The sequence below is a fragment of the Echinops telfairi genome, unplaced genomic scaffold (assembly GCF_000313985.2).
Source record: "Echinops telfairi isolate 266 unplaced genomic scaffold, ASM31398v2 ScPeMD7_23;HRSCAF=83, whole genome shotgun sequence".
Taxonomy (NCBI): domain Eukaryota; kingdom Metazoa; phylum Chordata; class Mammalia; order Afrosoricida; family Tenrecidae; genus Echinops; species Echinops telfairi.
Window position 1 is genome coordinate 17329520 of NW_022103920.1, and position 26240 is coordinate 17355759.

At 45.5% G+C, this 26240-nt stretch overlaps 1 protein-coding gene across 1 annotated transcript in view; it reads right to left on the minus strand.

Moving 5' to 3' along the window:
• Positions 1-26240, minus strand: part of SND1 (staphylococcal nuclease and tudor domain containing 1) — a 483020-nt gene that overhangs the window by 298115 nt on the left and 158665 nt on the right. The window contains exon 11 of the mRNA XM_004707793.4: positions 18838-18927. Coding sequence (XP_004707850.1) covers positions 18838-18927 — 90 coding nt within the window. The remainder of the gene's footprint in view (positions 1-18837; positions 18928-26240) is intronic.

Consider the following 26240-nt stretch of genomic DNA (forward strand, 5'->3'; position numbering starts at 1 on the left):
CTTCTTGGCATTTTTAAATACAGGGAGACTGGAGACTCAGAGGTGAAAGAAACCTGGCCTGGTTGGGAAGGCCGGTGTAATTAGCTGGCCACTCCTTCCTCAGTGCTCCACCATGCATCAAAGTCCAGCCTGCCAGGTCCTGAGGAGCTGTGCTCAGCACCAACCTGCCAGAAGTGGCTCGGGTCACTGATTTATTTCCTTCCCATCCGTTTGACCAATACTGGGGAAAGGGAACAGTACGGAGGGAGCCCAAGTCTAGGGACTGTAGGGTGTACCAGGCTTAGGTCACATAGAGCTCTTTTTGAAATAATGAAGGGTCCTGGCCAGAACGATTAATTTATTGCTTACTAGCTAAGTAAAATCTTCTGTCACGTCGTGTTTAAAATGAACAAATTACAAATGCTGTGCACTCTCAATTAAGAAGGACACAGAAGTAGCCCCCAACTAGACCTGAAACAGGAGGAGTAAGGACACACACAGGCTGCTTCAGAAAGACCTTCAAACCGCAGCCCAAGAATGAGGCACTGACTGCATTCAAGCAAACTGTCACACACCAATGATGTGAGAAAATGAATAATTACACTCTGTACCCAAAGCCCACCACTCATCTCCTAGTTTGTCCATCTGTGGTGGCTTATACGTTGCTGTGACACTGGAAGCTATGCCACCAGTAGTTCAAACACCATCAAGGTCATCCAGGTTTCAGCAGAACTTCCACACTAAGACAGGTAAGAACTGGGCAATCTATTACTGAAAAATCAAACAAACAAACTTTCCCGTGAATATCAGGGGGACACTACTGCCTGATATGGTGGGAAGGGGTATTTGCAAGGAATAAAATCTTTGGGACTGCACATTTCTGTCATGTGATCTCCAGCATCATTTCTGGCACCAGTGCAACTAGGCAGAGCAGCCTTCTCAAAGAAGAGTCCGCTGAATGGTGCAGACTGAGCGAGCTCCCGGGGCCTGCATTTGCTGATGGGGCATGACTCCAAGTGAGAAGTAACGGCTGTGAGCATCCACTAAAAATCAGAATGGGGCAGATGCAGAGTATGAATGAGTCTAGGAAAATCAGAAGAAAATTAGAAGAAGGTGTCAAAAATGAAAGAGGACCCCCATAGGCATTAGCGATGTGAAATGGACAGGCAGTGAGTGGCCAGTTTGAATGGTCTTCTTTGCTGGGAATGACAAATTTAAGAGGAATGGTATCACATTCCTTTAAAAAAAAAAAAAAAAAGGAACATATCAAGGTCTAGCCTGAAGTACAATGCTGCCAGTTACAGGATAATATCCATACCCCGGACTAAGAAAAGCAGTTAGTGCTACAACTACTATTCATATTAACACACCACAAAAATAAACCCAAAGGTTAAAAGCTGAATATATTTATGAACTTCTTAAGCCTGAAATGGACCAAACATGCAATAAAGACACACTGATAATTATTAGTGATTGGAATGAAAGAGTTGGAAACAAAGAAATAAAGATCCACCATGGGGAAGTATAGCACTGGTGATAAAATGTGTGCCAGAGGTTAAATGACAAAATTTTGCAAGATCGATAACTTGTTCATTGCAAATACTTTGCAAAAGCATTCCAAATTCAACTCACGGCCACTGAGTCAAGTCCAACCCCCAGCGAGCGACCTGCTATACTTCCTATGGCTACACAGCCTGGTCTCAGACTATACTTCCTATGGCTACACAGCCTGGTCTCGCTCCTGCTCCAGCAACACTATTGGTGAGGAAAGTATGCATCTGTTCTATCCTTTCTTAATATTTACTCGATCTGCATGCAAAGCAAATTAATTCCAGAAACTGGACTATATAAATAGATGAACGCTTTATCAGGATTGGAGAAAGATTTGTTAACTACCTGTGATGTCCAAATGACACCACCTTATTTATTTAACATGAAGAGAACTTGAAGCACTTACTGACAAAGATCAAAGACTACAGGATCAAAGACTATGGATTATATCTCACTATGAGACAAAATTCCTCACAACTGACCCAATAAGCAGGATCACAAGTACAGCAAACATTGAAGTTGTCAAGGATTTCATTTTACATTCATCCACAATTAACACAAATGGAAGCAGAGCTTGAAAAAAAAGTCCAGCGATCTATGATACTAGACAAATCTGATGCAAAAGACTGTTTTAAAGTATTCAGAAGCAAACCCTTCACCTTGAGGACTACGGTGTGCGTCATTTAAGACATGGTATTTTCTTTCTTTTTTTTTTAAAAAAAAGTCACTTTATTGGAGGCTAATACAACTCATCACATTCCATACATCCATCAATTGTATAAAGCACATTTGTACACTTGTTGCCCTCATTATTATTATTTTTAATTATTTTATTGAGGGCTCGTACAATTCTTATCACAGTCCATACATACATCTGTTGAGTCAAGCACATATATACACCTGTTGCCCTCATCAATCTCAAAACATTTGCCCTTTACTTTAGCCCTCAATATCATTTGCTCATTTTCCCCCTCCCTCCCCCCAAGACATGGTATTTTCAATCACCCTGCAAGCCAGCAAAAGTTGAACAATAAATAAGGAAAATTAAAGAGACTTAATGCCTTTGAATTATGGTGTTGGCAAAGAACAATGAGTTTGCAATATACTGTCAGAAGAATTAACAAATCTACCTTAGAAGATGTACAGCCAGAATGTTGATTAGAAAAGTGGATGGTTAGACTTCATCTCGGTTACTTTGGACATGTTTTCAGGAGGAATGAGTCCCAGGAGGACAAACAACATGTTTGGTAAAGGGTCAATGAATGTCCCTTAATGAGGTGACAATAGTAGTTGCAACGAGACCTTAAACAGAGCAACAGTTCTGAGGATGGTACAGTACAGGGCAGTGTTGCATTCTGTTTATAGATGGGGTCAGTATGAGGCAGAACCAACTTAAAGGAACTTGAATTTTCCCATAGTGCTGTCCTTGTAAGCTGTGTTCAATACCACAAGTTTCTGCGGCACTTCCCCCCACCCCCCACCCCCAGCAGGAAACATTTCACAGCAGCACAATGGCTGTTCTCTTAATCAGCCATCGCAAAAAAAAAACAAGGTTTGAGTGAAACTGCCTTTAGAAAAAGTTCACTGTGGCCACAGAAAACCATCCCAGGCAACGCCACTGGGTGCACTGACTCAGAGCAATTGTTCAGTGCTCACCTAGCGGGAAAAATGCAAACTACTAGGAAAGCTCAGCTTTCGGATTTTGGGGGGGTACCCACTTGTGTGTATGTGTGTATATCTGTAAAGCCTTGGTTTATGCTATATTTAAAGTCTTACTTGAAGTGGGATCCAAAGACGATGTTAAATTGAGAAAAATTAAAGTAGCTAAATGACAAGGTGCATTGTGTTGAGTTACTTAATATGGCCCTTCCAATCCTAGTCTCAGAAACCCTGGTGGCATAATAGATTAGCATTGGGCTGCTAACAGTATGGTTAGCCGTTTGTAACCACCACCAGTCACTCTGCAATACAAAGACAAGGCTTCCCATGCCTGGAAAGAGTGCCAGTCTGTCCTCTGGGGTTACTCTGAGTTGAAATCAACTCTGGGCAGGGAGTACGGTTTGAGATTTTGAGCCGTGGTCTTTGTGACTCCCACCAAACAACTGGGTGGAACCATGCAGATGGTGGCTTTCCTCTTTTTCTGATGGGGCTGGTTAAGAGAAGTCAGGGAAAGATGCTGACAAGATTATATGACTCAGTTGCGGGTAACTGTGTCAACAGGGTTAATTGTGATTGAAAAAACCTGGAACTCTAATATGGGATTGGTCAATTTTGGTTGGCTGTGTTAAGCAGGGTTCTTTAGAGAAACAAAACCAGTACAGTTATGAATATATATATATATATAGTCACACACAGCAGTACAGAGGGCTCAGTTCAACTCACTTCCTTGGAACAGTGAATATACTGGAAGACCTTCAACTCACTTGGACTGCTGGGTCCAAGGTCAAGGAAACAGACAGCAGAGTCCTCTCAAGGGCAAGGCAAGCAGAGTCTGCCTACAAGCAATAAGCAGCAGGGTGGGTCACCACAGTAGCTCAGGAGCTTAGTAAAACAGGTCCAGATGGGATGTAGAAGGCAAGCAATACAAGGTGACAAAACCTACCAGCCTCAAACTCAAATGATGTACACACCAGAAGCATGCCGAAGCAGGTCTCAAAGGAGCCTCAAGCTCTAGCTCAGCACGCGTGCTCCTGCACACTCTGATCACCAGAGAGCAAGAGGCGGGGAAGGGCTTGCAGAGCCATTTATCTCTTTGCCCTGCAATCAAACTGCGACCTGATTAATCCCACATGTTCCTACTGGCCAGGTTGGCACAATAAACCTAACTTAGGCATAAAACGAACCATCTCAGAAGCAGGAAGGGAGTAGCTTACTAACATCAAGAAAGAAAAGCCAAGAGCGGAGTACAAACTTTGGACCTCAAGATCCCTGTGTACAGAATCTTCTTAATCCAAGAAGCAGGAAAGCCATGACCCCAGAGGCACAGCCGAGGAAGGGCAGGAGAACCAGAGTTCAAGCCAGTGACCTTCCTGGCAAACGGAGCAAGTGCCTTTGGCCAGAAGGCTCATTTGTGGAGGGCAGAGCTTCCAGACCATCGGGAAGCTAGATTTGCTACAGCAACACTGACTTGGAATCAATGGCAGCAACTTTGAGTTTGAAGATTACTGACCCACAGAGTTAAGGGCCCAGTGTCTTCCGGCTGAGGCTTATGGCCAAAGTGGAGTGCTCCTTGGGCACTGACCTGCAGTGTTCAAAGAGTTGTGCAACATTGCCAAAGCAGGGCAAAGGTCAACCAGGGAGCAGAGGGCCAAAGAGAGGCCTGCCCGTTTGCATGACTTGAGAGAGACTTCCTGGCAAAGAGTGTATCCTGAACATGTCTCATCCTGAATTGCTTACTATTAACTTCCCTAATACGCCTCATAAGCATGACTCTCTCTGTGAGTTCTCGATAGCCCTTGCAATGCAGAATACCATGGGGAGGATGGCTGGTGTTAGAATTTGCAAAGAAAAGGAAGAAGGCATGTCTGACCTCAGCTTCCTGTGAATTGGCCTTGGGCTGGTGTGAAATTTGATTCTCCTTCCCCATGCCGACTTTTACACAAAGACACCATCTCCTCAGCTTAGATCTACACGATGAGCGTTCCCTATCTCTTATCCAGATCCAAACACGCCCCCATCTTTTTAAGACTTTCATGACCCGGGGAAAATCTCGCTTCTTCTGTACTGAGACCCTAACCTAGGCCCAGTCTCAGGTGCTATGAGATGACAAAAAGAAAATAAGATGGAGACTTTCCCAATGTCTACACATGGGAATGGGAAAGGGGAGGGGGGGAGGGAGGCTCGAATTAGAAGCTGGTATTGTGAAATGAACAAAGAACCGGGAGGACAGAGCACCAGCCTCTTCATTGGGAGCCAGGACGGCATCACTAAAAAGCCAACGAAAAGACTCAGGAGGTTCATGGCTGGGAGCAAGTTTCCAGAGACACAAGGTGAAGGCAAGGAAGGGCTGTGAGAGAGTGGGCCATCAGGTGGGGGTGGAAGGGAAGCAAAAGCCTTGTATCAGATGAAATTACACGACTTCATACGCAGCAGCTTCGTGTTGCCGTCGGGGTCTCCGGGGCCCTCGTTTCATTTCTGCGGGCGCTTGGTCTCGCCAGAGTTGGTGGCACAGCCAGGAGTGCACCCACAGAAGCAATTCTGACAGGGACGTGAGAGACGGCAGAGGTGGGGTGGTGGGGCTGGTGAGACGACTTAAGAGGCAGTTGCAATAACCGCAGAATGAGAGATAATGAGCACACAGATTAAATGAGAGGCCCTGGAAATAGCCTGAAAGAACCTTTGGGAGAGAAATGAGACTGAATCAGGAAAACACATTACAGAGAAGACTAGGGTGGGGGTCAAGGGGGGCGCAGGATTTCAGCCCATGCAACAACAAAGGGAGCTGGGGCAGTTTGGGTATCGGAAGGTAAGCACAGGAAACCTTGGGGAATGGATGCCAGCTAGCTTTAGGAGCCTGCTTTAGGCAAGCAGCAAGAGGGGACAGCTGGGGGCATGTGCGGGAGTGAAGCTACTACAAGGCCCAGGGTCACCCAGAGGCGAGACCTCTCCTGTCTCTGACCAGTCATTCAAATGGGTTATTTTTCAACTTCACACATGTGGATATAATCTTACCCCCATTACACTGTGACAGCAATGGTATTTTATTCATCTTTATTTCCTCTAGAAAGGTCCCTAACCAAGCCAAACCCAACACCACCAAGTTGGTCATGAGCCACAGCCAATAAAGCCACTGACATCAAGTGGACTGTGACTCACGGCAACCCTCCACTAGAACACAGTAGGAACTGCTCCACAGGTTTCCCTGGGCCATAACCTTGATAGAAGCTGAGTGCCGCATCTTTCTCATGAGGACCACCCGGTGGGCTTCACCACTGTGCCATCAGGGCTACTTAGAAAGCTTCTAAAACCCCAAACCCAAACAAACCCTCTGCCGTGAACTCCGACTCAGAGTGACACAACAGGGCAGTGTGGACCAGCCCGGTGCGTTTCTGACCTTGTAAATCCTTACGTGTATCCTCGTTCTCCCTGGAGCACCTGATAGTACAAACGATTGACCCTGTGGTTAAGAGCGCAATGCACACTTCTCTGACACCAGGGCTCTTTAGGAAATTCTAGTCCACTTTTCATTCTGCATGTAAGGGAGTATAGAGTACTGAGTTGTAACAATGGCTCAACAACTATGCACTTTTTCTAAAACTTGAGTTTTGTACGGCTCTAGACCCAATGCCTGGGGTATGTATTTGGTGAATGAATAATGACAAGTTTATTTCACCAGGCAATCGTGTATGGACTTCTTAGCATACCAATTGCTTTTACAGCCCTAAAGGGACTTACCAGCTACATGATCTTTATCAACCTGCTCAGCAGCCCAGCCCCACTCCACCTAGCCCAACCTGCTTTGTGAAGCCAGAGAGGTGCGGGAGCCACGCTGCAGAATACCTTGTTCAAAAGAGGTTAGATTGGGGACAAAAACCTTGGATTCTTACAGCTCTCCAAGACATTTCCTGCGTGTCTCAGCAAATCTCTACACAAAGATCCCTCCAGGCAGGCAAAACGGTAGGGAGCGGTGGTGCTGCAGAAGCCAGGCCAAGCCTAGTTACCGCTAATGTGTTCCCTCCATCAACCCTGAATGGGACCAGCCTGGCTCTCGAGAGCTGCTGCCACGATCGAATCTGCCCGGGGGGGTTCATATTTCAAAAAGCTGCTAATATCAAAATGGAAGAGATGGAGGCACTGTGACTAGCATGACCCCTGGGACGGGACAGTGTTTTCAAATGGACATCAGCACTCATCCTTCAAGGGAGGGGAACCAGAAAAAGCCTAACGGGTGAGCCCACTGAAAAATGTGGCATTGTCAATTACTGGACACACACTGTCAGCTGGTGTTGAGAAGAGAGGGTTTTGCCACCCAGCAGGCCTAATGACATAACGAATACTCGAATAAAGAGAGCAAGACAACTGAGCGCCCTCCAGCCCGGGCCCGGCTGGCCCTCCCATCTCCTACCATGCAAGACTCTTGTCAGTATCCTGGAGCCCAATCTCCACAATCTCTCCTCTGGAAGCCTATAGAGCTATGTGAAATTGTTGGGGTCCAGCCCCACAACAGTAGGGAAAGTGCCAGAGAGAGGCAGTAGCTAGATTGCTTTTCCACCACAGTTGCCATACATGAAAGGATTGTCCAAGCCAGCAACCCTCCCTCTCTGGACAGAAATGCAGCATCCCAGGGAGCTCTGAACATCTGCCAGAGAAGCGATAGGCACAGTCAAAGTGCTCTGTCTCACACAGCACTCGCTTACCTTTATGGCTGGGTTCATTCCTTCATGCCAGTGATCACGCAGCACTCATGAGCAATGCTCACCATTATAGGGCTTATTTTGGAAGTTCGCAGGTGGAAATGCTCAGAATAGAGTAGTTCAGATAGTATATAATGGTATTAAATGCCCAAAGGTCATGCCATTCCACTGCAGGCCTCAACCCAAAGGTACAGAGCTCTCGCTCCCTGGTAAGTGAAACCAGCTCCCTGAATTAAGTGCCCAGAGGCACTCCACTCCTGTAAGCCTCAACCAGAGGCACTGGGATCCAGCTCCATGGGTCAACAAACCCAGCACTCCCAACTACTTGCATAATGGCATCCTGCCCCCTAAAGCACTCAGCTCCATTTGCTCTGTCGACTGAGGAAGCCTACCTCTCCTTCTCATTCCTGCTCGGGCTCCTGGTCCAGCTGCTTGCTGTTCCTCTGCCAGCCCTCTGATGTCACCGCTGCCTCCTGGATCACGGAGGTTCACTACTCAGGGATCTTAGGGTCCAGGGCACACTCCACTCCTGGCTCTTATGGGTAGTGGGATTTCCCCACTGCCCACTTCTGAGCAGACTCATTTTATATGCAGCAGGACGAATCCACAATGAATCCTGTCAGTGTCTTGGTTCACCTTCTCCTACACAATCCCACTAGGCAAAGCTCACTTGGTGACAATTACAGAGACTGTGGCTAGAAGACTCACTGTAACTAATTCACTGACCCGCAGAAAGCAGAGATGACAGTTTAGGTGTCAATGAAAGAACTTGTTCCAGTTGTGAGTCAAAAGCTTTAGATTATAGGAACTGGGAGCACAGGGAATCCAGGACGGATGATCCCTTCAAGACCAGTGGTGAGAGTGGCGATACCAGGAGGTCGAGGGAGGGTGGAGTGGAAAGGGGGAACCAATTACAGGGATCTACATATAACATCCTCCCTGGGGGACGGACAACAGAGAAGTGGGTGAAGGGAGACGTTGGACAGTGTAAGATATGACAAAATAATGTATAAATTATCAAGGGTTCATGAGTGGGAAGTGGAGAGGGAGGAGGAGAATGAGGAGCTGATGCCAGGGGCTTAAGTGGAGAGCAAATGTTTTGAGAATGATGAGGCTAACAAATGTACAAATGTGATTTACACAATTGATGTATGTATGGATTTTGATAAGAGTTGTATGAGCCCCTAATAAGATGATTTTTTAAAAAAGCTTTAGATCATAAATATATTACAACAAAGAAGTCTTACTTTTTAATTTCAACTGCAGGTCCCTCAAGTATGGGTTCATCTCCAGCTATCAAGGGCAAAGAAGTAGAACTTCACTCTAGTGCATGTACCACAAAGGCCCTCCAGAAGCAAGTATGGAGAAACTCGACTCCCAGGCACAACACCCACAGTGGGCACACGGGGAAAAAGTGTGCAAGCTCTGTGTTTTTCCACTGGCGTTACTGCCTCTGAATGACATGTTTCTTTGCATGTATATACAAATTGTTGGTCTTGATTTTTTTTCCTTATTAAAAAAGTGATACATACTTCTCTTAGACCCTTATGAAAAGATTTGGTGGTGCAAAGGTTACGTGGTTGGCCATTCCAACCCAGAAACTCTTCTCTGCGAGAACGACAAGACAGTCTGTTTTCATAAAAATGACAGCCTTGGGGACGCTAGGGAAGGTCCTCCTCCATCCTATAGAGCCCTTCAAGGAAGAGGAAACAACACCCAGATGAAGGGGTGTTGTTACTGTTGCTGCTGTTTTTAATAAATAGAGCTTTATAGGAAAATTAAAACTTTAATTTAAAAAATTTTTTAATTGGCAAGAGCCCCTAGCTGAGCCCCTGTCTGTCTCCAGCCGGGCCTTCCACTCTCCGACCACCCAAGACACTCGGTCATCCAGTATCCTCAGGCCCATGTGCCACAAACTTTCTCCTCTGGAAACCACGAGCAACAGGAAGCTGCAGGATGTGCAATTCAGCACATTTTATAGGGTTTTTGGCACAAAAGGGTTATTTTTAAAGTGGGGGAAAAGCCTGTCCTCTCCCTACCCCCAAACACAGCTGAGCTGATTCAGCACAAATCTCCCCTAAAATTAAAATCCCAGCTTTCAGAGACCAAGCATGGAAAGTTCCAGCCCCAAGGATGGTATTTCAGAAACGGAGCTGAAAAGCTCAGGAGTGGGTGGCTGAAGGCAAGATGACCACAAATCACCTTAGAAATGCAAGAACGTTCACCACCACCCTGTAAGCAACCTGGGAGGAGCGGGAGAGAAGTCTTTAATGAAAAGCAAAGTAATAGCAGAGGCTTACCCAGAGATGGGAGAATCTCCAGGATTACGGGAGCTAATAAAATATTTGCCACAGGTGAGAGCATACAGCAGACAGTTCCAGGAATACGGGGAGCCGTTCTAGTTTCTTCATTTACCTTAGTGAGGTTTTCTAAGGAGAACACTAAAATATGCATCATGCAAAGACACTTCACCTAACAGCTGTGTGTTCAACACTCTAAGGGCTCCCAAAGCACAGAGGGGCTTTCCACAATACAGACACACCTCCCAATTTTTTCAAAATCAAGAACTCAAGAGCTTTTCGCTGGTAACAGGAGGCTAGCTAGCTTGCCAAGTGTCGCGGCTGTCCAGGGCTGCTGTCACAGAATACCGGTAACAGGTGGGCGGCTAAGCAAACAGAAACCAGCACTTACACAGCTTAGAAGACAGGCTGTCCTAACACAGGGTGCTGGCCCCCTCCGCCTGCTCAGGAGGAAGATTCTGGTCTCTTCTGAGCTTGCTGCTCCTGGGTGATTGTCATGTGGCTTCGGATCTGTGGACCCCTTCTCTGCTTCTTCTGCGTGCTTAAATCTGTTTGGCATCGTGATTCTCACTCAGTCACCCACTACCATCAAGGCAGTGCTGATTCACTGTGACCCCCTGGGGGGTTCCCAGATTGAATTGTTTCTGGGAGTAGAAATTCCAGTCTTTCTCCCTCAGAGCTGCTGCTGGTTTCAAACTGCCAACCATGCGGGTCACAGTCCAACTTATAACCCCTACACCACCAGGGCTCCTCCACACAGGGGTTACATCTGCTAATTTAGAAAAAATCATCCATTAAATGCTCAAGTATCCCTAAAGAAGCCTTGGTGATGTAGTGTTTATGCATTGGGCTGGCACGGTCAGCCGTTGGAAACCACCAGCTTCACCTTGGGAGAAAGTTGAGGCTTTGTACTCCTGTAAAGAGTTACAGTGTAAGAAACTCACCTGGGCTATGGGGTCACTGTGAGTAGGAACTGGCATCTGTTTGGTTTTTGATATACTCCCAAAGAGACTGACTTCAAGATATACCTCACACATCAATCATGTTGCATTAACATAACAAAGACAACCCATATCCAAAAGGGATTTTAACCACAGGAGTAAAATTTAAGCTTCACAATACTTATTGGGGGGGGGGGGATTTGGTGCTCGGAGACAGACACTCAATTCCATCCATAATACTGTGAACAAATGAACTTTTAGAAACAGGCAACTCCACTGTCAATTCTGTTAATCACCTTCACCAAACAAGGGAGCTAATAACTGGAGGGGTGAAAGGTGAAGACCAGGACATGCAAGAGCAGCTATGTGACCCTTCAGTCACTACCCATGCCTGTCACTTGGGAGTGGGCAAACTCTTATTAGAAAAAGGCATGGGCAGGAATGACAAGGCCTCCAAAATCACCCTGGTTTTGGTGAACAACTTCAGTCATTTACTCAAAAACTTTACAGCCACAAATGCTGGCAACTGCTGGCTCTGAGACGGCAAGAACAAGCAGCCTCCTATAAACCAGCCTATTTCAATCATGAGGCATTCACAACCTCCAGAGCCTGGTTTTCATCATTAATGTAAAGGACTTTTCATAGCACGAGGGACTCAAATTAATATGAAATGTAAAATGTGGAGATGACAAAGGTTTATAAAAACCAAATCCAAACACATGCGCCATGATTCAGAACAAGGATCTGCAGACTGCCAGCTTGGGTGTGAACACGCTGATTAAGGAACACACTGCAAAGGGCAGCCCGGATAGAGAGCGGGAGACCAGAGTTCACCCACACCCCACCCAAGCAGTCCTTGTCCAGGGGAACAAGTACCTCGAGTGAGCCTCAACCTCTCCCTGGTTCTGGCCCAATAAGACAAAAGGGCACCACCTGTCCTTTCCTTACTTGCCCAGTACCTTCACCGAGGGAATGATGAGGAAGGAAAAGCACATTTCTGCACTGGCTTCACATTACCTGTGACCTCACATTGTCCAGGTAGCTAAGCACGGAACATGGAGTCTGACTCAGGTTTCTCTGAAGAACAATTTGCTGAAACATCACTGCATGGGGACATCTCAGAGACTAATGAGATAATGTCTAGAGAGCCGAGTGCTCAGAAGTCTGATATATGTGCTATTACTGTCTGCTGATACCTGTTAAGCCAGGGTAGGGCAGCTGGAGAGAGACACCATCGCTGCTATCAGGTGAGGTCTACTCTAGGCTATCCATAAGAACGGCCTTATCCCCCAAAGTACCCAGACCTTGTCTACTTGCACCTGACTCAGTCTCTACAACAGGGAAGCAGACCTTTCTAGAAGACCTTTAATTCAGCACAGCATGGTTAAAAACATAGGCAATTGGGTCAAAGGCTTAATTTCTATAAGTTTGTGTCTTTATTTTTTTTTCCAGTTTGTTTCTTTATAAAAATAGATACACAACGAAGATGAAGGGGGAATTAAGACAATGTGAAGATACAGTTCCTATTGAGTTCGTGGCCTACCTCCTCAATAAATGGCAGCTTGTGCCTTTAAGATGGAAGAGGCCTTGAAAATAAGGAGGGTCTGGTCCAGGACAAACTGACAGCATGAAAATCAAACAAAGGCAGCCACCAATTACAAATGAGCCCATTCTCCCAATCAGTTTGGAATTCAGAATGTTGGATTCCACATACACAAGGCATGAACAGCCCTGGGGGGCTGCTAATCTGGCTCACCAGGTCACAGTAAGCCAGAACATGGAGCACCGACAACCCACCAGTGCCAGACAGACGGCAGTCCGAAATGAAAAGGCATTCTCCCACTGCCTCCAGTGGGGCGGAATGCCGCTCCCTTTTCTGCAGCCTTACCTGGTGCACAGGCTCGCCTCACTCTTCAACGCAGCACTTTTACCAGTTGATTCCGTGAAAATTTGTTGACCACCTACTATGTACCATAAACTACTTGGTCCTGGGGGCAAGTGAGCAAAACAGGTGTGAAATCCAATCTCAAACTCAAACAGGGAAGATATGACCGGAAATATATTTTAAACAGATAAGCTCTGAAACAAATGATCACAGGTTGTGAAAACAATGTACAGGCTAAGTTACTGAAAGGGAGTGGCCCGGGAAGACTTCCTCCAAGAAGCCACATCTAGCTTGGTCTGGAGAATACGTAGAAGGTAGGTAGGGGCAAGGGAACTGCAGGAGGTCAGGGATTTCCAAGTGGAAGCAACTACAAGGGCAACAGCCCTGAGGTGGAGAGAAACTAACAAGTGTCGGTGAAGATGTGGAGAAATCCAAACCTTCAACCACTACTGGTAAGAATATAAAGTGGTGTACCACTAGGGAAAATTCTGGAGGTTCCTCAGAAGGTTAAACATAGAATGAATATCCGAGCCAGCAGTTGTGCCAGGCCTACCCGCGACAGATGGAAAAGGAACCAGGCTCAGCTACTTGGACATCACCACTCACTGCAGCGTTAGTAACAACATCTACAAGGTGAAAACAACCAAGTATCCAAGAAGAGATGAATGAACAATGGTATCCTTCCTAATCAGCCATCAGGAAAAAATCAAGTCCTAAAATACAGGCAAAGCTAAAAGACAAGTGGCTGCGTTTATAACGGTGGGTTGACAGAGTGGCTGTAAGAACGGGCTCGAACAAGACTACAATTGTGAGGCTGGTGCGGCAGGACCGGATAACACATCATCCTGTTGTACACAGAATCCCTATTACTGGAACCAACTCAGCAGCACCTACCAATAAATACACGACGTCGGTCACAAACGGACAAATAGGTCATTGAAAATTTTAGAGTAGGTAACTGCACAGAGACAAAGATCATAGTCCCGGTGGTATAGTGGTTACACAATGGGCAGTGATGCCCAAAATCAACAGTTCGAAACCACCAGCCCTTCTGAGGGTAAAAGATGGATCTTTTTACTCCCGTAACCAGAGACTCAGAGGCAGTTCCACCCTCACCCTTTCCCATAGGATTGCTATGAGTTTTTTTGGTGGAGTTGCCAGAGGCTGTGGGGCGGGGGCGGGTGTGCTGCTGTGGCACACACGGGCCACTCTGCCTCCACTCTGGACATCATAAGTGGTGCTGGCGGCACAACACAACGTGCGTAATTACTGCCAATTATTTATCTGCATAAAAAAATGGCAAACTGTAATAGCATACATACTCACGTATAAGCTGACCTTAATATCAGCCGAGGCACCTAATTTTACCACAAAATTGAATTAAAATGTGCTGGAAAACTCGGCTTATACATGAGTATATATGGTATATATAGTACAGCACAAAAGTATCTATGAAGCTCCCTTTACAAGGTGCAGAATGGAGCATGAACTGGTGTGGAAAGAATGTGTAAGAACACTATGAAGAACACTATAAAGAAAGTCGAAGAATGCTATAACATAGAAGGAGTCTCCACTCGAGGTGGGGGACAGGGCAGCGGCACTTCCACGAGGAAGAGAGGTGACCTGCAGCAGTAGGTCTTCGAGAGGCACTGGAGCCAAGGGGGGAAGGAGCAGGGGGCTGGTGGTGCGCCCCAGAGCACTGGCGGGGAACAGGCTCTGCAATGAAAGGCAGTGAGCTCTGTTTGGGTTATGCAGATTTCTCAGCCTGCTCCAAAGTCTTCCACAGCCCAAAGTACATGGGATCCCTCCGGACTGATAAGAACAGCAACCTGAAGCCATCAGAATGTGAAGGAACTCAAAAAATGATTCATAGCCCTACACCTTTCCAACCGCCTGCACTTATTAACAAAACTGCCCCCTATGAAGTGCCAAACATAAAACAAAAGGCCAGTCTGGTCACAAACCACTCCTCTGTTGGCTTGCCACGTTGCTGTGGCTTGTATATTGTTTGATGTTGAAGCTATGCCACTGGTATTTTATTTTATTTTTACTCATTTCCCACCGATATTGTAAATGGTTGCAGGGTTACCCAAGGTGGCCAGGTCACAATGGAACTTCCAGATTAAATCAGAAGAAGAGGTGGTCGCGTGCGAAAGGTTGGTCATGGAAAACCTTAGGAATAGCGGCAATGCCTGGTGGGATACAGTCTGCGAGGATGAGCGCCTCCCCCTGGAGGACAGGACAAATCTGACTGGGAAGAGCCGCCTCCCTGCGGCTGCAACGATGGGCGCAAGCACACTCGTGAAGACGGTGCAGGGCTGGGCAGTGTTTCCTCCTAAGAGGGTTGCTATGAGTCGGACGCGGCTCCTCGGCACCCATCCACAAAGGGACACAAAACAAACCAAATGGCATAAAAATTACACAAAGGCAGCCCATTTGCTTACAAATAAGTCACAGGCCAAACACTTGCTTACTGAGCAGAAATGGTGGCAAAACAGAGTAGGAAAGCCAGTGATGAGCCAGCCTTGGCCCGAGCTGCCGTTCCCCGGTTTTGTGAAGCTTCTGTCCGCTCTGGCCCTAGCAATTACCTCTGCTCCACCACTTCTGACCCCTCAATTGTACAAACAAATTCCCACTTGGAACACAATGGTTCCCATGGTGATAGAAAGTCTGCAATTAAGAGACAGGAGTTAAAGGAGTGATGCATTTGTCTTTTATAAAATGCTGTGTTGGTTGCACGAAGAGGGAACAAAACATTTTTATGCTTTTTATATGCTTAGATATTATAGGCGATGATTGGGAAAATTCCAATAAAGATTCCACGGAGAGCAAAATCACTTAGGCACATGAACGCCGGCTTCCCATGGGCGGATCGCTAAGCAGCAAAAGGAAAAACAGAAACAACTCCACACGGAAAGAAATGGCTGCAGCTGGTAGGCCTGTCCCTTAGGGATCACAGTCTCATACAACTCTACCACACACCTCCGGGAGCACTGCAAGACTGGCGGACTTGCATTCATTTACTACGACAGGGCCGTGAAGAACCCCTGAAGAAATGAGCCAGAACGTTCTTTAGCAAAAGCATTCCCTACTCAAGGACTGAGGGAAAGAATAGAAGATGGTTACGTAGGGAAGAGTATTCTACAGCAGGCAGGCTGGCAGCTCAGGCGGCTCCTGAGACACCTGTAGGATCCACAGGTGGGAACAGAGGTGTATGTAACACACATGCGTGCGCAGGCCCTCCCTCACACTGTGGAAGCTGAAGCCCTGGCACCACACTAACCATCTACCCCGCAGATTCGTGCCATGGGTTAAACAGGCACAGGTTCAGGTCAGCAGAGCAAATGTACAGGCTATGGGGAAATGCCTCGCTTCGGCTGCCACTCCAAGTAGCTGGGTCCTTACTTACTTGTCCTTAATGAATCACCACTACGGTTAAAAAACCCCACAAAAACAGAGCTAGTTCTGAGTCTATGTGGAAGCACCACAAGGAGGCAAAAACAAAGCTACCCGCAGGCGACCACCACCCTGGATCTGCTAGCAACCCCTGGAGGACAGGGCAGGACTCAGGCCCCCAGTTTGCATGTGAAGAAACTGAGGCTTGAAGAAGGATGGGGTTGTCCTAGTCAGTACATCTGGCTAGAGTTCAATCTTGGGAATAAATCAAAACCAAAACTTCTATAGCTAGACTGGAGACCGCCAAGTGCAGCACAGCACCTGAGAAGCTGACGGTCAATCATTTCTCTGTGTTCTTAATGCCCCTCAAAAATGTCCTATTATGGCCTCTCTGGGTTGGTCAGAGAATAGTCTGGGCCTACCTCCATGATCTGCCTTATGCAGTGACAGGCTGCTCTCATCAGCTTCCATGCACACGGGCTCCTTCTCGGTGCCTCTTAATCACCATGTGCCATGCTGAACAGCTGCAGAGCTGGGAAGGGAATTGGCAGAAATGTGTACTGATGTGCTAGCCACCCCTTGAGGCAGCAACTGCCCTGCCTGCTCCCCGAAGTCAGAGCACCCGGGTGTTTGCTGTCAGAGCTAATGGGCCCAGAAAACAGGCAAGTGGTTTCAGGGAAGGCTGTTTGCATCAGGAATGTTCTGGGGTAGCAGAGCTGAGCTGCATCCACTCCTGACTGGGGAGATAGTCATTTATAAAATGCCACTGGGGGGGTAGGGTGGGTGGGTTGGAGAACATGGGCTCAACACAATGGAATCCCACCAGCTCCAACCCAGGCACAGGAGCCAGTGAGGGGAGATTCTCCCACTAAGCAGAAGCCTAATTACTCCAGAAGGACCTCTGAGGCCAGCCCTTTTACTCCCAGCAGGTGGGCTTTAAGAGAGCAGGGCCCAGGGCTGGACTTCCAAGACAGCTCAGCAGCTGCAGCGACCACCTGTGACCTATGTTTGGGGAAGAAACATAGACGGGTTTGGCACCTTTTGCAGAAACCAGGTGGTGGTGGCGGCGGGTGCTGCTCCTTTCAAAGCATGGCTTTCAGAAGAAACCAGCCCTTGGGAGGGAATTCCTTGTTTGTCTGTATTCTGTTGTTTATGAGGCAGTAAACGAGTGATATGATATCAACTTGGTGAGATAGAGATGTCAGACTTGAGAGGAGATAACAGGAGATGGAGGCGTGGGAAGAGACTTAACGCCATCCTTTGCTCCACACTTCATGAATGGAAACAGCGTTCTGTCAAGTTGTATACAATGACAAATGAGCCTCCTCTCTGAAGGGACATGCGGAGAGGCAAGCCTCACTGTGCGGAACCCAGCGTGGTTTCTGGCCTCGAGATTGGTAATCTCACCTCATGCCCACCCTCAATATCTTCTGCCGCCATTTCTCATCCTAGTCACTGTGGTGTGTAATAAAGCTGGCTGTGGTTACACGGAAGACACTCTACGTTAGCATCAGCTCGAAGGCCAGAGCCTTACTTACTGAACCTGTCACACATTGCTAAAAGTGGGCAATTCTGCATTATGATGGCTTTAAGGTGTCAAATGGCCCTACCTTTCCAAAGATAAAGGAAAAATAATCACCCCCAAAATGTGATCTTTCCCTTAGAATCCCAATCAAGCAAAGTAAGCAAGAGATGGCTCAATTCCTCCCTGAACAGAGGTTCCTCCATTTCTATCTATGAAACCATCTCATTCATTCCCTTTGTTTATCCAGGGGAGGTGAGGAGGTGCTCCACAGAGACTCACTACCATCCTCTCAGAAAGGCAAAGCCTGCCGCTGGCCATTGAACATTCTGCTAGACTCGGGAATGCAAGGTAATGCCTTTGGGGCCTCCAGGCAGCCGTGCCAGAGAAAAGTCAACTGGTGCACAAAACTCTCCCACAGACTTGCCTCCGGTCCCTTCCCCTGCAGTGTGGGCCAAGGGGAATTGTACTGCCCGAAGCAGAAGCAGGCACACTGAGCATGCTCCTTGCTCCCCTCAGCCCTTGAGGGAGGTGAAAGCAGCAGCCACCTTCCTGCCCAGCAAACCCCATTGCTCTCAGCTGTAAATGGAGGTGGCTGGAGAGAAGAGGGAAGCCAAGGGGAAGGCGCTTGGGATGATAAGCAATGATTGAAGTTGGAATCGAGCCTACTACACCCAGGAAAGAACATGCTTGAGAGAGCTCATGCAATCACACTGTGGTCAGGGCCCCAATTTAAACCTCTCCCGAGGGGCACCACCACCGGACACACAGATGCGCCTCACTTCAAGCAAAGTCATCTGGCCAGACTTGCATGACGATGGTATGTGGGGGACCCTGGGACTCCATCACAGGTTAAGGGCCCTTTAACCGGCTCCAAGAAAACAAGCCAGCAAGCTCTGTCACCACTTACCTTCTTCCCAATAAGCTTCTTTCGAAGGAATTCCCGGGCCTCAAACATGTAGGGAATGTCATACAGGGGACGCAGCTTCTTGTTTTTATCCTAAAAGCAGAATAAAATATCACATAAAGAAGAGGCAATAGCCAATGAATACAACAGCCACATGAGCTACTGGACCTCATCTCCCACCCATTCTCTACCTATAGGATCACTGGATTTGTTTGTTTGTTTCATACCCTGGTTCAAAAAATAAGTACTGCAATGCTCAATACCTCAAATTGGAAGCTCCCTAAACACTCGTCCCAGGGAGACAGCTGCATAAACTGTGGCCCAGAAGAAGCTTCAGAAAGCCTGGTGGTGTAATGTTCAAGGTATAGTTCAGTATTTCCCAGAGTGGATGATACCCCTACATTTTATCTTGTATTATGGGCTATAATACAAAAGTGTTTAACTGTACTTTGTTTTTGAAAGGGGGCTGTAGGCCAAGTAAGTTTGGGAACCTAGAGTTTAGATATTTCTTAAAAGGCCACTGGTTCAAACCAACTAGTTGCTCAGCAAGAGGATGAAGTGGCAGCCTGCTACCCTAAAGATTACCTTACCACTTGGACATCTGATGGATGAGTTCTACTCTATTCTGTAGGTTCACTAAGCATGCCAATCAACTCATAAGCCTTTAATGACCACCTACCAATTTTAAGCTACCTAAAAAGCATTCCGTAAATACCTAAGTTCGAACAGAATAAAAAGTCTGGCCACCTAACACTAACACGGCATTTACTGTATATACTTGTGTATAAGCCAAGTTTTTCAGCACATTTTTAATGCAGTTTTTGTGGTAAAATTAGGTGCCTCGGCTGATATTCGAGTCGGCTTATACTCAAGTATATACGGTAATAATAATTTGCCGACTCCAACAAATGCAAAATTAGTTGGCAACATGGACCAGTTTTGATTAAGTGCTAAATTATGTGACTAGGGACTAAATGTAATAAAGAGTTTGGGAAAGTAGAAAAAATAAGTTCTGAGGACACAGGAAATAAGTTCAATAACAAGGTGGGACTTTAAATATGAGAGTTTGAGGACAGAAAGGAGCTAGAAAGAAAATTATGCAGTTGGGTAAACACAACACATACAAATAGAACAAGTAAAAGAGGGGGGCGGATATTTCAATAGACACACATTTCATTATTTGTCACATGGACCCCTGGCTCCTCCCAAAAGACACACTGCTTTAAGCAACGTCAACTCTGAGGTGACGGGAGAGAGTCTTGATGACAGGCAAGGGCGTGGATAGGCACTGACGGGTATGGGCAGGACGTCGCACAATGAATTAATAGGAACTGACAAGTGAGTGGATCGAGGGGATAAAAGAGGAGAAATCCAAGATTCTGAGCCATGATGACAGGCATGAAAAGTCGAGAGGTTTGCCTCTTGGTAGGGATGTCTAGGATGGAGGGTGTTACAGGAAATGAGGAGAATGTGGCCATTTTAATGTCTTCAATGTCTCTATGCCAATAAAATAAAGCCCTAGGACAGTGGTTCTCAACCTTCCTAATGCCGTGACCCTTGAATACAGTTCCTCATGTGTGGTGACCCCCTCCCCCAACCATAAAATTATTTTCATTGCTACTTCATAACTGTAATTTTGCTACTGCTATGAATCGGGTGACTCCTGTGAAAGGGTTATTAGATTATGCCCCCGCCCCACGGAGTTGCGACCCACAGGTTGAGAACCACTGCTCTAGGAGAACAAAGACCCTGCCCAGAGCCAAGCACTGTACTTCCTTCAAAGTGCAAGCTCAATAAATAATAGCTGAAGGAACTACAAAAGAAACATGCAGCAAAGATCAAGTCTGCTGGGAGAATAGAATTTGAGTTCCACATATGATTTACAAATGTGGAAAAACTAGAGAGAGAAAACACAGGACTAACTGCTAACCTAGCTGCAAGCCATTCTTTCCCCTTCCTTGAATGGCTAGCCACCTAGCACACTGCCACCATCTAGTCTCTGAATAAGAAAAAACGGAGAAAAAAACCTCTCTTTGGGTAAGCCATAATATACTCAGATACATGATCATAAATCATGTCTTTGTTCAACGGCCAATGGCTTCTACATAAAGAACTTTCATCATTTTAACACCTGATTCTTTTATACTAATGACAGTTATGATCGAGAAGCTCAAAATAGATGTTTTCTCTAAGACTTAGTGTCCAGAAAACATCACTAAAATATTTCAATTTACTGATATCACCAAGATTTCTTATGAGTGTAGATAATTCTTCAGTTAAGCTTCACCCTTATCACCCACCTGTCTTCTCCTTTATCTGGATGAAAAGGGGAGGGGAGGAACAGAGGGAGGGGGCACCAGCATCATTTCAATCCTCTTGTAAGAAGCCACAGCACTATGAAAACGAAGGACAGTCTCCACGCTTTCCCTTGATGGTACATGTGTAGAAATTTAAAGTCCACAGGAACAACTGGGCTGCCAGGCTATCACCACAGTCCTGAGGTTATTGTGATCATTGGCCTACACAATATCCGTTTTTCTGATAAATAAGACCCTAAACATGAGAATTCCCAATATTAACCATAACCCGTTATGAACCACACAGGTAAACAGAAATTTCAGAGCACGCAATTGTGCTCACATGGAACCTCTACATAGATCAAGATGCATTCTTTCAAAAAAAAAAAGAAAGAATACTGCACGGTTTAAAATTAGGAGAAGTATGGATCAGGGCTGTATCCCTTCCCATACTTATTCAATCCAGGTGCTGAGCAAATAATCGTAAAAGTCGGACTATATGACGACAACTATGGCATCAAAGCTGGAGGAGGCCCATTAACAGCCTGCTCTCTGCAAATGGCACAACCTTTCTTGCTGAAAAGTGAAGAAGACTTGCAGCACACTCACTGCTCAAGCACTTACTCCCTACAGCCTTCTGTATGGATTCCACCTCACTGCACAAAGATGACAGTGCTTACAACTAGACCAAGGTCAATAATACCATGATACATGCAGATGACATTAGAGTTGTCATTTTATGTGGACCCACAATCAATGCTCATGGAAGTTGCAGTCAAGAAATCACATGACATAACGCGATGGGCAAATCTGCTGCCAAAGACTTCCTTAAACTGTTACAGAGAAAATATGTCACTTTGAAGATTAATGTGCATCTGATACAAGCCATGGTATTTTTAATTGCCTCATCTATGTAAGAGGTAATAATCAATAATGAAAGAACGGAGGCGTGTGGATTATGATGCTTGCAAAGAATATTGAAAGCATCATGGAGTGCCAGAAGAACACACAAACTGTATTGAAGAAAGTACACCCAGAATGCTCCTTAGAAGGGAGGAGGGCAAGACTTCTTCCCATATATGGACATATTATCAGGAAGGGCCAATCCCTGGAAAAGAACATTATGCTAGATGAAGTAGAGGAAGCCTCTCAATAAGATAGATTGATTGACACCGTGGCTGCAACAATGAGTTAAAACGTGAGCAGCCTGGGGTAGCGTTTCATGAGGTCACTATGAAGTGAACCTGACTCCAGGACACTGAACAGACTCCAGACTCTTCAAAGAGCAGACGCACAACTTTTCTTATCAGAGGAATTAATAAGGGAAAAAGAGCATGTGGAGGTGTCATGTCAGGAAGGAAGGGAGACAACTCCAGGGACAGGGAAGCAGGATTAAGGATCTTTAAAAATGCCTTGGAAGCCAAATAACAGTAGCACCTAGCTCTGAAGACTTGAGTAACAAGGTCATTGCTTCCACTGTGAAGCCAAATGACTCCTTATTGCGGAGTCAAGTGTAATCTATAAACTCTAAAATCAAGTGTATGTTGACTTTCAATAAGAAAGGGAACACTTGCTGGGTAAAACTGGCTAGGTGTCAGTAATGAAAGGATTTTTAATAAAGACAAAAATCAATGGTTATCAGAATCAACCCTCAGGAATATAGTACCAATGTATTTCTATTCTCCAAGCAATAGAAGACAATCCATTTACAAAGTAGCTGTGTGATTACATAAGCCTAAGTGAAGAGCATTTTAAAAATGAATTGAACAAAAATATCGACATCTACCTTACATAACTTTGTAATTTGCCACAGAACCTGAATTTCTGAATCTTACCCAGTTTACTGAGAGATAACACATAGGTTTAAGGGAAGGCCCGTTGCCTTGGGGTCTAAAAGTAGGAAAGTCAGGCAAGAAATACAGTTCCAATACGCATCCCAATAAAGTCTCAGGGAAGAACAACACCTGAATGCACAGAATGGGCTGTGAAACCAAGAATCGGTTCTGAAAACACTCCCACAGGACTGGGCCACGCCAAAATATCCTCAAAAGAAAAGAATGAAAGAAAAGAAGTAGTACGGTAACAAACACCCAATACAAACAAGGTAACTGCAGAGTTGAATAGTGAGTTTCTCATGAAGCTGACAAAGAACTAATCGCACAAGCAGAAAACAAGACATCACAGTGGAAACAGAATGATCTTGTTACTCAAGTCTTAAGAGCTAGGAGCTATTGACATCTGCAAACATCTTAGAAAAGAGATATTAGAAGTCCCCAAGAAATTACAAAATAAAAGCAATTCCTCCAAATTACCAGGTACATAAAAGCCTTTCAAAGCTCTAAGAGGCAATTGAGGTATGGAATGTGTTCTGAGAAAACAGGACTTTAGCGGAATCTTGCCCGCTAAAAGGGGCTGTCAAGTTTAGATTTTAATTTACATGGAAATATTTTTTAAAGAAAGAAATAAAAATAGAATGGAATGCTTGCTTTATCTGGTGGGCGGAAAATACACAAACCAATATGTGCTGTAATCACTGTTCATCCTGAGAGATGACACTGGATGTAGGCCCTGCAATGACTCACATTAGAGACAGGAGTGATCGCTCCAGTCATCTGTTCCTCGCACCAGTTTGGGAGGGAGCCCACATCGCGGCATCTGAAGTGACTCTTGGGATTGCACTGGAAGCTAGTTTTTGGTTGGGCTCACTTCACAAGTGGCAGTGGCCCATGCCCATGTGGGGAGAATGGAAGGGGCTCCAATCAAGTCCTTTCCCTCAGCATCTGCCCATGCCTACTCTTAAAATTTTCAAAAAAGAAATTTAATGATGTTGGGATAGGGCAAGATTTCTGAAACCAGGCTAAATAAACACAAATTACTGTAAAAAGGGCAAAGAATTTGGCTCCATTCAGATTTTAAAAGCTCTCCACTGAGCAGACATCATGAACACCAGGAAAAGTCACAGGCTGTTGGCAGGTGATGGGTGAAACTGATAAAGAAAAGGTAGAACAGGGTGAAAGGAAACAGGGGTGGGGGCCAGAGTATTAGATGTGATCAGAGAGGCCTCACTGAAAAAGCATCGTCTACAAACAATGCAAAGGCGTTCCAGGATGCAGTGATATGAAGAAAGGCCGTGAGAACAGTCCACACAAAGACCTGGTGATTCGGAATCAACCACGGAGCAGCACACAACAAACAGCAGCTCAATTTTTGTTAGGCTCACATCCACCTGGAGGTACCTCGGGGTAAAAGACCTGTGGATTTGATTCTGAATGATCGCAGGTTAGAAAACGCTATAAAAGTTCAGTTCTACTCTGTACACATAGGGTCAGCAATTTCAAACCAATTCAATAGCCACTGGCCTAGGTGGAATATATGTGTATGGAAGCAGATTCTGTTAGGTGGGAGATGTAGTGGGAGTCAGCAATCTTGGTTACTGAAAGTAAAGAGGGTCTAAGCTTTGCCGATGAAAATCAAGGACTGCAGCCTTCAGTATGGACTTTAGCATAGACAACTCAGACCAAAATCCTCACGACTGAACCAACATATTAGCATAGTGATAAATGGAGAAAAGATTGGAGTTGTCAAGGATTTCATCTTGCTTGGATGTAGAATCAATGCTCCTGGAAGCAACATTCAAGAAATCAATTGGACAATTGCTGCACAAGCCTGCTCTAAAGCAAGGATGTCTCTTTCTAACTAAAGAGTGCCTGACCATAGCCATGGTATTGTTATCACCTGATATGCATGCGAAAGTTGGACACGGAATAAGGGAGACTGCGGAAGCATTGACGCATTTGAACTATGGGTTGGGAAAGAATATTGAAAGTACCATGGACTAGGGCCAACAAACCAATCTGCCTTGGGAAAAGTAGAGCCAGCATGATGCTTAGAATCTGTGTTATCAGGAGAGATCGTCCCTGGAAATGAACCTTGTTCTTGGTAAAGTGCAAGGGCATCAAAAAAGAGGAAGACTATTAAAAAGACAGACTGACAGAGTGGCTGCAACAATGGGGGTGGGGCAAGGCTAGGCAGTGTTTTATTCTGTTGTATGCTGTCCTCAAAGCCACCTAAAAACACGTGAAGAATAGGTATTATTGAGCAGGGATCATAAGTTGGAGAAAGATATACATAAAGCCCCATGAAATATGGGCTATAAATAGACATAAGCAACATGCTATTAGTTATAAAGCTGTGTAAGTAGCAATGAGTAAGAATACACAGAAATGAAAGAGCGGCTCAAGGTAACTGAGGTGGATTGAGTAAGAGAAAGAAAAAGAGTGGAGAGAAAGCAACGGGGCGGGAGGTGAGCACTCACCTGTGATGCTTTATTGGTTAGAGTGGGGAAAGGTTCTGAAGCAAACACAGTATGAAATCATGGCTAAAAGGGAGGCCAGAAGCATATTATATTATTCTATACATTTAGGGAGGTTTTCTAAGCCAAAAATATTTAGGGAAAGAAATCCCCAAACCTTCTTTGGTCACCGCTCCCTGTTTCCCACAATGTCACATACCTTACTTTTATTCCTCTCTGCAAAAGAATAGCTGGCCATTTCCTTCTAAGAAATACTACATTCAATTGCCATCTTACACACACACACACACACACACACACACACACACACACACACACACTCACAGATGTAGCCTTTAAAGGTAGAAGGAAACATTAACTCTGAAAATGTCCTCACACAAACAGGGTCAAAAACAACTTTGATTTTGTTTTTGTTTTTAAAGGAAACTCAAACGATAACACAGTAATTAATGTAGCCAAGTGGAATTAAACTACATGTAGATCTGAAAACTGGCTGGTGAATTAAAATATAAAAACCAACAGACATGATCAAATTAAAATGGATAAGATTTCAAACAGTAAATAATGGGCCAGTCCCAAGTGGCCCTGCCAGGAATGGCATTTTAAACAAACAAAGGCTCCAATTTCCATTTGAATTATAGACTTAAAACAGGTACATTACTATGGCCCTGGTTATATTTACAATCAGGGACCTCAGTTCCCTAGGCAGCCAGGAGACTAGACAGAGGATAGCCCCTGCTTTATGGTCTTTAACACATACAGTGCCTGCCCTCCCCAGATTACTCCCAGCCGCCGCC